The sequence below is a fragment of the Polyodon spathula genome, chromosome 8 (assembly GCF_017654505.1).
Source record: "Polyodon spathula isolate WHYD16114869_AA chromosome 8, ASM1765450v1, whole genome shotgun sequence".
NCBI classification, from domain to species: domain Eukaryota; kingdom Metazoa; phylum Chordata; class Actinopteri; order Acipenseriformes; family Polyodontidae; genus Polyodon; species Polyodon spathula.
In genome coordinates, this window is record NC_054541.1 from 16,034,968 (window position 1) to 16,047,100 (window position 12,133).

General features: G+C 39.2%; 1 protein-coding gene across 14 annotated transcripts in view; it reads right to left on the reverse strand.

Annotated features, from left to right (window-relative positions):
- Window positions 1-1,427: 1,427 nt before the first annotated feature.
- LOC121319517 (sodium/potassium/calcium exchanger 1-like) overlaps window positions 1,428-12,133 on the reverse strand; it is a 51,535-nt gene continuing 40,829 nt past the window's right edge. For 8 of the 14 annotated variants that reach the window (XM_041257027.1, XM_041257022.1, XM_041257033.1 and 5 more), the window contains 14 exons: window positions 10,478-10,525; window positions 9,638-9,685; window positions 8,477-8,551; window positions 7,732-7,779; window positions 7,242-7,280; window positions 6,905-6,919; window positions 6,317-6,343; window positions 5,814-5,831; window positions 5,217-5,249; window positions 4,842-4,856; window positions 4,191-4,214; window positions 3,686-3,700; window positions 3,565-3,588; window positions 1,428-1,991 (listed from right to left, as the gene is read on the reverse strand). In XM_041257027.1, the coding sequence (XP_041112961.1) occupies window positions 1,927-1,991; window positions 3,565-3,588; window positions 3,686-3,700; window positions 4,191-4,214; window positions 4,842-4,856; window positions 5,217-5,249; window positions 5,814-5,831; window positions 6,317-6,343; window positions 6,905-6,919; window positions 7,242-7,280; window positions 7,732-7,779; window positions 8,477-8,551; window positions 9,638-9,685; window positions 10,478-10,525 (494 nt within the window). In that variant the 3' untranslated portion in view covers window positions 1,428-1,926. The remainder of the gene's footprint in view (window positions 1,992-3,564; window positions 3,589-3,685; window positions 3,701-4,190; window positions 4,215-4,841; window positions 4,857-5,216; window positions 5,250-5,813; window positions 5,832-6,316; window positions 6,344-6,904; window positions 6,920-7,241; window positions 7,281-7,731; window positions 7,780-8,476; window positions 8,552-9,637; window positions 9,686-10,477; window positions 10,526-12,133) is intronic. The other 6 variants (XM_041257028.1, XM_041257025.1, XM_041257021.1 and 3 more) reach the window with 5 other exon arrangements.

A 12,133-nucleotide genomic window follows, 5' to 3' on the forward strand; every position in this document is an offset into this window, starting at 1 on the left:
TAGGTGTGGTGTGGTGATACCAGTTTCACAGTTTGGTTAAACCACAAAGGTAGGCCATGCTATCTAATCTGCCAGCCATTTAGTATCTTCCTTCCGTCACTCGCTACTTGCAGAAATTAAGCTAGTTTTTAAATATGATAACTATGGCAGGTGTTTCTTCTTTTTTTTTTTAATCACCTGTGTATTTCAAATGGACTTGAAGAGGGTTGTGGGACACTGCAGTACTATCACCTGCCAGCTGTTTGCTAACTACTGTATCTGTAGCAGCTGCAATTATACCTCAGCTGATACGACTTAAGCTGGCCTTGACTGAGCGCCTGCATGCCTGTGTGCCTGCGTTCTTGCCTGCACAATTATATTCACAGTCATTTAAAATGCTGTTGGTTTCTTTCAAAACAGAACAGTCCTGTATCAAAACAGACTTAATTTTATTCATAAAAGCAAAACATTCTTTAAAAGTTGATTAGCACCTATTTAACCATTTCTAACAATTCTAAGGGAAAGATTTAACCAATAAACACTGCACAGCTTTATGTCACATAATGGTTCTATTATAAAATGCTTTTCAATTAAACTTCCAGTCAAAAGAAGGTAACATCCAAATGTAACAGGGCAGAGGCTGGGGGCATGAACGACACCCCCTGTAACACGAACACACAGCTAACCACTACAGCTTTCATGGAAGCAGTTTGCATGATTGCTGGCATGTAACACGGGAACTCATGTACTGAATGTTGTTTGTTCTCAAGGTACTGCAACAGTATATCTGTTTTGTTTTTGTTGTTTCTGCCACCATGTGATAAAAAAACCTCCCATTACATGCAGTTTTTATTGGAATGGTGCCCTCTCCTGTTACAAGGGATACCCTAACCTTGTACAGTACATTATTTTGCTGTCAGAATTTCCTTACTCGCATTCTATTCAGATTTGCTGCATGTGCAGTACCAAATTCTGACAGCATGGTGTAATGTCAGAAATGGCTGCCTTGTCAGATTGACTGAGCACTGTGCGTAGACAGCTGGATGAATGCACTTTACTCAATTCCAACAGGAAAACTAAACATTCTATAGAAAAATGATAAAGGTTCAAAAGGAGCTGTTGCAATAGCTCTGAGAATCGAGCCCTTTCATTTTTCTGGAAGTTTCTTTAGATTTCGTTGGAATTGTTAAATGTTATGTGTGATTAATCCCTTATAAAAGTTTACCATGGTATTTTTGCATGATAATTTTGCAGTTCTCCCATGGTTGTACAATACATTTAATATAGTCTGCCATGGTTTGCCATGTTTTTTTAATATGCTTTATCATACCTCTGTGGGCTTTACAGTGCTTACCTATGCTTAACACCAATGCTTAACACAAAGAACACAGTTGGTCTCCACAGGATTTGGAAGTAATTCATTGGGAAGTAAATACACAGACAACATATTTGATGCTTGCATAAGTCTTTATTTTAGCATTTTGAGCAGAAGCTTTGGAAAGCATTGCCATCCTGGCAGCACTTTAAAGAAAGAAAGGTTTATTTTACAAGATTTAAAACAAAAACTTTACTAGTTGATGCACAAAAGAATGAGTGATGGGTATAAGATGTTTGTACTGTTTATAATTTTATATTTCAAAGTTATTTTAATGCATTTGATTACTATGTAATAAGTGAAGTAGAGAAACATTTTGGCTAATCGTACTATGCATTGATTTACAGAGCAGTCATCAGCTGCAGATCTATTTTAAACAGTATTAAACATTATGTATGGAACATAGTATTGCAAGGTGTTACTCTGCACATCAACTATTTAAGCATTTAAAATCTTTGCTGTTGTTATTGCAGGAAGCGCAGTGCGTTGCAGGGCTGCAGGGATGTGGAATGCTGCATGTATCCATGTAAAGCATTGAGGGAGTCACTGCCTAGTGATCTCAGGGCCCTCTTTTACATATTCTTCCACCAGCGACGGTAAGTGCAGCGGTAGCATGGTCTGTATCTGTAATAGTAGTCTGCAAGAATAAGAAATTGGTAATTGGCATTTATTTTAAAGGAGTGATTTCCTAGGCTTTAAAATCCCACTTTCCGTCTTCTTATAAGCCTGAGTAACCTTATTACTGGTTTCATCTGGTCAGCGTTAAAGTAACTGTAAATCCATAAATGTTTTGCACTTCTATTGGCTACATAGATCTCAAATGTGCAGTGGGTCAAAGCATGTTACTGGCTGAAAGCTTGTCAGTCAACAGAGGAATCAGCCAATTGGTTAATGACAGGAGAGAGGCTAGTGAAGAGGGGGAGACAATTTCACTCTCCAGGTGAAATAACCCAAGAAGTGCAAGACAGTCTAAAAGCATGGCTGTACATATAAATGTCTTTACCTTGTGCAGTACTAGATAATGTTTTAAAATAAATGTTAGAATGTGTGTCTTTCAAAACAGCACATTTACGATCTATATAATGAACAGAAGTGCATGGCATTGAGCAGCTTGTTTTTTGAATATGTATAACCAGGTCCATAAGGCAATGTGTGTCAGACAGGCATGCGCAATATGACAAAGTGGGGTTTCTTAATCGAATTACAAACTTTCCCAATCAAGAAACCTAAAAATGATATCATGTAATTCAAACCCTTTACTTGATATGTTATGTACATCCCAGAGCTTAAGGGCTGAATAGTGCATTTTCTATGACAACAGGGCAGAGCAGCACAGGACACAACCAGACAGGGGCTGTTCGGATAAGCATAATCAAGGTTTTTGCTGTAATTATGATTCTAAATGCCACAACAGTGCAATCTTTGAAAACCAATATCTGATTTCACTTTGAAAACACTCCAATTGCATAGATGTTTGATCCATTCCTGGTTTTACTATGAGTTTAGTAAGATACACCTGAGCTTGTTACCTGTACATTGTGGTTAATCATAGTAAAACCTGGAATGGGTGAAATTGCTATGCAATAGGAGTCTTACAGTATTTCCATCCCATTCCCTGCCATGTCTATTAGAGTCCTTCATTTTTTCCTAGACCCTTTCTAGTTAGAAATCCACTTAACACTGTCATCCTGCTACTTTAAGTATTTATTCAGGATGAGACACTATCACTATCAAGCTTTACATTAAAACATATGATAATTTATGAATGAGGAGGCCATTCGACCCATCTAAGCTCGCGTGGTCCCGAGTAGCTGATTGATCTAAAAAGTTGGGTCTTAAAAGATGAAGTGATTCTGCCCCAACAATATGACTAGGTAACCCATTCCATACCTTCAGCACTCTGTGAAGATGTGTCTCCTATCATCTTCCTATCTGTCTCCACTTTCAAACCTCTGTCCTCTGATCCTGTTTTTGTGTAGTGCATGTATTGGTTACTGTAGACTATTTCAAATCCTTTTAAGAATTGAAAGACTTTAATCATGCCCCCCCCCCCCCCCCCCCTTTTGGGAGACTCCTATACCTGTGGACAAACATGGAAGAGAGCACTGCTCTATTTTGTCTTTTTAAACCTGCAGGTCTTCAGAAGTTAACTGCTGTGCCACATGAATGTGTAGCAGAAAAAAAAAAAAGTGTTTAAGTGGAATACTTACTGTTACGGCATCTCCTCCTCCTCACTTGATTGTTAACATAAAAGAAAGAAAATATGTTGTTTTTTTTTTTTTTTTTTTTTTTACACAATTATATATGTGTGTATTTTTAAATGTAACTTACCGCAGCGTCTTTTAACTAAGAGAAGAGGGAAAAAAAGATTAGCTAGTTTCTCTGAAGCAATTTGATTGAAGCCCTAACCCTAAAGAGAATTACCCAGTGTGCCACTTAGTGCCCTTTGAAATTCATCTCTAGCACCAAACTGTTAGAAGCTTATTACAGTAGTATGGCACAAGTGTAACGGGCTGTGTTGTGTGATGCTCTGCCATTATGGATTGTGTGCCCTATTGCTGAGATGAGATGGGGTTAAAAGCTCTAGACCCACAAATGCAGATAAGCCTGGCTCTCTTGCATTTTGATTTTGACAGTTCACACCCAACCTCGGCCCTGTTATATTAGCGTCATTACACAATGCTTAACCAGTGCAATTTATAACACTCTGGGTAATTGGTATTTAACAGATTATTTCATGTAATATAGTCTTGATTAACAGACAGTGGATAAAGCTGACAGTACTATACATACAATATCACATCACACCAAACAAAGAAATGAAAAAGACACTTACCCATTAAACAGCGCAAACGCAGTTCTGGGGAAAAACAGTATAGAAAATTAAAATCGGCTAAAATAGTACATCTGTATGCTTCAGTACTGTGCCTGGGTCATTTGTGTTAGGGTCGCAAATAATGTGCAGCAAAGTTGGTAGAGAGCAGGTGGGATCCTAATACCTGCTATACAAGAAGGGTGAAAATAAAGGCTGGAAACCAAAAGATCAGTGAGAGTGTGTGCAATAAGGTAAGAATAGCCTTTAAAGACTTTATCACTGCCCCTTTAATGAGCACTACCCTCAGTTGTGTGAATTTACCATAGTATTTTTGCAGTCTTCCCCATTCTTTCCCCGTGGTTATATTGTTCTTTTACCCTAGTTTATACTGGTTTATCATGTTTATTAATATGCTTTACTATACTTCGCTGGGCTTTACAATGCTAAACTATGCTTGTCAGAAATCCACAGACACCCTCAATTTCTCAAATAAGTGGGCACACTCAATAACTTGTTCTAAAGAATGTCTAGCAAGCTTCAGCACAGTTGGACAAACGGTTGTCTAAATGTCTGTAAAAATATGTTACACTTCCAGAAACCCTCAGATTCTGACAACTTGTGCTAAAGAACGTCATCCGCAAGTTTGACAAATGACAAGTGTGCAATACTCACGATTTGAGCAAGAAGCTGAAAAAGATAGGGAGAAGGGAGAGTTTAGTGACGTCTTGTCTTCATACAAACTGCACTTGAAGGATAGTATACACAGGAGTTAAACTGCAGGCCAGTTTGGTACTCAGTCTTGCTACATATTGGCAGCAATACCCCTTCACTGTATACAAGTTCACGTTATTGATCAGTTGCTAGTTTATAACAATGATAAATCATTTTGCATGAAACAAACAACTCCATGCAGAGCAGAACTGATTTCAGATAATCACTTAATTTTATGAGGTTTAATTGTATTTAATGCTATGATATTCATAGAGTTCATTTTAACAGGGTCACTGACTAAATATGTGGAGTTCAAAATTATTCTCAAATACTTACGAAAACTGCCACCGGTGCAGCGGCGGTAATGATCTAGGGAAGAGAGAAAACGTTACTCTGTGTAATAATTCATGTTTATGAAAGACAGTGTGGCGGGGAAGTGTGGTATTCGGTTTACAACTGAGGAGTTGTGTAGCTTAGTGATTAGAGATGAGGAACTGGAAAGCACTGTGTATGAGGTTAGAGCTGAGGAACTGGAAAGCACTGTGTATTAGAGGTTAGAGCTGAGGAACTGGAAAGCACTGTGTATTAGAGGTTAGAGATGAGGAACTGGAAAGCACTGTGTATTAGAGGTTAGAGATGAGGAACTGGAAAGCACTGTGTATTAGAGGTTAGAGATGAGGAACTGGAAAGCACTGTGTATTAGAGGTTAGAGATGAGGAACTGGAAAGCACTGTGTATTAGAGGTTAGAGATGAGGAACTGGAAAGCACTGTGTATTAGATGTTAGAGATGGGGGACTGGGAAGTTGTGTGACAGAGGTTAGAGCTGAAGGACTGGGAGGTTGTGCAGCCTAGTGGTAAACGATAAAGGACTGGGAAGCAGTTTCCCTTAAATGTTAGAGAAGCTATATTTTTAAATACAATTATATACTTACAATGCTGGCAAGATTGAGCTGGGGAAAAATAATTGTAGATAATTTAGAAACAGCAACTTTTTTTACTATTATATATCATTTTCCTTTCTTTCCCTAAGCCTCTATGCCACATGGTGTCAGGTGGGGTCCTAACCTGCTGCACGGGAAGTTGACTTGCACGTGGGTGTCTGTCATCACAGTTACGATGTTGTGGCATGTAGTACGTTTTATAGAGAAATTTTATTAAACTTCCAGGCTTCTAGATTTTATTGAACTTCTAGTCAAGGACATGCCAAGAACACAATACTGAGTAATCAAACATTCCATAAACTATTACCATTCAATGACCACATAACTTGTTTCCCCCATAACACATACAAAACATGTTGGATTATACATGCCATAAAAAACAAATATTTGCTAGAGAGTAGTGTCAATTAAAATAAACAACAACAACACAAATAAAAATAAAGTAAAATAAAATAATAATAAGAGTAAGTACAGCCTGGATGTGTTCTACTTACTATAATAGCAGGTGGTGGATCTGTAACCTGGAATTTTACAAATATAAACATAAATACCACAGTTTGATTAAAACCAATATAAAATCAATAAAAATGTTTGTTTAAGGCAAATGTTAACATTGTAAAGCTAGCTACCAAGACCTTGATTAAATGTTCATTATACAGTTTGTCACTCTAAAGACAGCATGTTCCCTAGGTTTATTATTATTAGACATTTCTCGATAATTTATTCTGTTGACAAGGTGCCCCCATGTCATTTGATCTTTAGTAATATGCCCACCTGAATATGTCCACCTTTTATATCTAAGTATTTAGTGGAATTGTGGTTCAAATGACAGCAACAAAGGGTTTACATTTCTTCTATAAAATAGCGAAATTGATAGATGTTAAATTGGCTATATCAGTTGTCTCTGTTTGTATGTAACCCTAACATAGAACATACTTTGCTTTTCTTTACCATTAATTCATATTCGACCATTTTAACTTGACTGTTCGGTCAGATTAATAGTCGTTCTACCCCTAACTTCAGAGTTTCTGCAGTACAGAGCTACGGTTTAATTAGGAAATAGAGAATAGAACAATACTTACCGTTTCTGCATCCAACTAGAAAGGGGAAAGAGAGAGCAATTCAGTAAGTGCTGTTTCTTACACTCTTGTAATTTTACCACTGCTCCCCCTCTCTTGTGTGCAATATATTTTGGTTGTTTGTATTTAACAATATGGAGTATGCAAATGCTGATATGACGTACAGAAAAGGTACCAGGATGCAGCAGTTTATCAATAGCATAGAAAAGTGAAGAACCACACATTTCTCAGCACAATAAAAGGATGGGAGGGTTGTAAATGTTATAGATAGTGAGTAAGGTCAGCATGCATTATATTAATAGAAATATTATTTATTTTAGTGTGGCATGTCTATACTTACGCCAGCGCTTTCCTTGTAGGCCTTTATTCTCGCTCCCTGCTATCACGCACAGAGAGAGAGAGGGGGGAGGTTGGGGGGGGGGGGGGGGGGGGATGACACGACCTTGTCATTATTTTACTTCAGGGGTTTTCTTGTAGTCTGTGAGTAAGGTGTTCCCTTAAAACTACCCCCAAATTATACAACTATACCCAACAATTTCTACACCGCTAAACTATGAATGTTACAGCACACCACATAACACACATAACATTCCTTCAGGATAATCTACAACAAATCTCGTTCTCCAAAATCTTTAGGATGCATTTCCAGATATCATGAAATACATGTTTGAGATCACATACGTTTCTTTGAACACCTACAGCGTCTTACCCCCTTTACCCCGACCATTTCGAATCCTACCCTCCGTTAGCACATTAAACCAAGTACAAAGTCAGAAGCTTACAAAGGGCTTGAATAGCAGTCGTGCCTCTGTTTGCGTCCAGCTACTCACCCAACTCTCTCTTCCCCCCCTGGCTTTCATCGCTGTCATCTGCGAAGCCTGTTAAATCATAAAAGAACACACAGCTAAAGTGAGAGGTGCAGTTTACAACTCCACTGAGCTTCAAAGAGTTTAACAGTTTTACTCATGAATAGTAGAGCTGGTTATACTGTAAGTCATGTTCCCAACACAGCCTCTTAATAGCAACTGCAGTGCAATATGCAATACAGTAGGGATTTATAAAGCGCCTGCTGTGAAACACCTCAAAGCGCTGTACAGCTAATGTACTGAAATGCCTTGTCAAACATATAGGTTTGTAATCTTGATTTAAAAATTGCCATATATGCCTGAATGCCTTTCGTACCTTCCACAGTTATGAGCCAAGCCTTCATAGCAACTGCACTTAAAAATCTGTCAAAAGCGACATTTTAAATACTAAACATATCATTACCATAAATGCCCCCTGGGAAAATATAAACAGCTGCATTTTATCAACTTCATTGAAAAACAGCTGTAGATATTTTTTGATTGAAAAACAGCTGTAGATAACAGGTTTTCAGTAACATTTCTACTGATTGTATTGGATTTTTTTTTTTTTTTTTTATATCTAGAAACTAAAACCGCAGCTTGCATTCAAAGTAACTCCGACAAGCCAAAGTAACTCCGACAATCCAGATTTGCTATTTTGTTTTAATGAGCCTTTAGGATCCTCAATCTCACAGCCTGCTTGTTCCTGGCTGTGGGCTTGGCCACTCACCCATTTCACGCTTCTGTTCTAGATCATCCACCAGTCCATCCAGTTCACCCCCTCCCCCCAGGAAATCACTTTCATCTGTGGAAAAGGAAACGTCGAATACGTTCAGTTTAAATGTTTTAAGAAAAAATATGGATGTGTAATGACTCTCCTCCTAGCGGGTGATCAGGTAATAATACTGACATCAGCATAAGACCCGTACTTACCTATCCACTACAGAGCTTGCTCTGTGGCTAAACGGCAAGATGTTCATCTTTTTTGCAGTGTGCATCCAGCCCTTGCCTTACTATTCAATTCACTGGTCTGAGATGCCAACTCATTACACAGGCCAAATATAGGTGTAGTAAGTGCACATTATACTGTAGACCAATTTTGTATTCAATATTTCTTCAGTCTTTCCATATAGGCCTACAATGAAATGCAGTAAACACTCTTATACACAAATGCACGATGCAGTAAGTGATGGAAGACTTCTCATGATGACTTTACTATTGGATACAATCGTTTCCAATATGACAATGTTTAAACATATTGAGTGATACATTATTATAATGTTGTTATTATTTTAATTTTGTGTGACAATCATTTTACCCCCGATGTTGTCCCCAACTTGAAATGTCCAATAGTTTTCCCCTCACCAGAGCAATTCCCCACACAGCTCAGGAGAACTGAAGGTTTAGTGGGCATCCTCCGATCTCACGGCTGAGCCAGATTCCTCTTTTCCACCCAGGAACTCGAGAGCAGATCTCAACGAACAACTGGCCTCTGGAGCACACAGAGCAGCTCTGCAGGTGGCCCTTTATGAGCGCACTGGGTCGTCCGGCCAGCAGGGTTGCCTCCCTAACCCACGGAAGCCCCATAGTCAATGCAACACTCCCTTCGGAATCCCCAGTGAAGACCAGCCACTTTCCACAGCCAGGACTTAAACCTGTGCTGTCTGACTCACCCTGCACACAACCCGGCTGTGCTTTTACCAGGTGAGCCACTCTTAGAAGCTGATATTTCTTTGAACACCTATAGCGTTTTACCTGCTTTACCGTGCCAATTTCGAATCCTGCCCTCCACTAGCACATTAAACTCAGTACAAAGCCAGAAGCCTCATTTTCTCTCCGATGCAAAGGGTTTGAATAGCAGTCGGGTCTCTGCTTGCGTCCAGCTACTCACCCAACTCTCTCTTCTCCCCCTGGCTTTCATTGCTGTCATCCGCAAAGCCTGTTAAATCATAAAGGAACACAGCTATAGTCAGAGGTGCAGTTAACAACTCCACTGAGCACCTGTTCTGCCAGCCTGGGCCGCTTCAAAGAGTTTAACTCATGAATATTAGAGTTGATTATACAGTAGGTCATATTCCCAACACAGCCTATTAATAGCAATTACAATACAATATGCAATACAATATGGATTTATAAAGAGTCTGTCGTGAAACTCCTCAAAGTGCTGTACAGATCATATACTGCAATGCCTTGTCAAACATAGATTTTTAATCTTGATTTTAAAATTGCCACATATGCATGGTAACTGAGTGCCCTCCCTACCTCCTACAGCTATGAGACAAGTTTATTTCATATTCAATATTTTTCCAGTCTTTCCATATACAATGAAAAACTATAAACACTCTTATACATGATGCAGTAAGCGATGGAAGACTTCTCATGATGCCTTTTCTGATGGGTTACAATATTTCCCAATATGGCAATGTTTAAAAGTTTAAAGGTGTTCAGTGATAATTATTATAACGTTATTATTTTAATTTAGTGTGCCAGTTATTTTACCCCCGATTTTGTCTCCAATTTGAAATGTCCAATAATTGACCCCCTCACCACAGCAATTCCCCACACAGCTCAGGAGGACTGAAGGTTTAGTTTTACCTGCTTTACTCTGCCAATTTCAAATCCTGCCCTCCGCTAGCACATTAAACCCAGTACAATATCAGAAGCTTTATTTTCACCCCAATGCAAAGGGCTTGCATAGCAGTCATGTCTCTTCTTGAGTCCAACTACTCACCCAACTCTCTCTTCTCCCCTTGTCTTTCATCGCTGTCATCCGCAAAGCCTGATAAATCATAAAAGAACACACAGCTAAAGTGAGAGGTCGAGCTTACAACTCCACTGAGCACCTGTTCTGCCAGCCTGGGCCGCTTCAAAGAGTTTATTTAACTCATGAATATTAGAGTTGATTATACAGTAGGTCATGTTCCCAACACAGCCTATTAATAGCAATTACAATACAATATGCAATACAATATGGATTTATAAAGTGTCTGTGTCACAAAGACGGCCAAGTGGGCGGCTTCAGAACCAGGAAGAAATGAAATATACAAAGACGATGATGTGAAATGAAATGATGAAGACGCCTGTTGGCGCCGGTTTATTACAAAATAAAAGGTTTAAACAAACACGAACACACAGGACACGGCACTCTACGCCAAAATAAATAGACAAACAAAAACAGACTAAACTTAACAAAACGGTGCACGGACAGACACACTGACAAACACGGCGAGTTTTAAATAAATAAGTATCGTGCTGGTCCCACCAGCACACAATAGCAATTGATATATTAAGTTACTCCTTCTCTCGCTCCCGTTCTCCACTCCCGAACACCCAACCCCCAGTATGTGACAACGTGCATCTATATATACTATTGTGCTGGGATTCAATTACCAATTAATTATTCACTTGAATCCCAGCACGTGAATTAATTAAGTGCAATTCCCCGTGCTCACATATTACTACATTTTACTTGCACGTGAAGTGCTGTGCAATCCTCGTGCCTAAATACACATATACATTTTTAAACACTCGTGTTACACAGACCCGTTTATATCCCGTGTACCAATGTCTATACACCAACATTTAAACACACCACACGCAACTCATAACAGATAATATACACAGGGCGGGCACTTTGTTACAGTCTGTCATGAAACACCTCAAAGTGCTGTACAGATCATATACTGGAATGCCTTATCAAACATATAGGTTTTTAATCTTGATATTAAAATTGCCACGTATGCATGGTACCTGAGTGCTGTCCCTACCTCCTACCGCTATGAGACAAGTTTATTTCATATTCAATATTTTTCCAGTCTTTCCATACACAATGAAATGCTGTAAACACTCTTATACACCATGCACTCAGCGATGGAAGACTTCTCATGATGGCTTTTCTGATGGGTTGCAATATTTCCCAATATGGCAATGTTTAAAAGTTTAAACGTGTTCAGTGATAATTAGTATATGTTATTATTATTTTAATTTAGTGTGCCAGTTATTTTACCCCCAATTTTGTCTCCAATTTGAAATGTCCAATAATTTCCCCCTCACCACAGCAATTCCCCACACAGCTCGGGAAAACTGAAGGCTTAGTGGGAGTCTTCCGATCTCACGGCTGAGCCAGCTTCCTCTTTTCCACCCAGGAACACGAGAGTGGATTTCAGCGAACAACCTGCCTCTGGAGGACAAAGGCCAGTCCTGCAGGTGTCTGCTGTTGAGCTCTCTGGGCTTCTGGCCAGCAGAGTTGCCTTCTTAACCAACAGAAGCTCCATAGCCAATGCGACGCTCCCTTCGGAATCCCCAGCGAAGACCGGCCACTTTTGCACAGCCAGGACATAAACCTGTGCTGTATGACTCACCCTACACACAACCCGGCTGTGCTTTT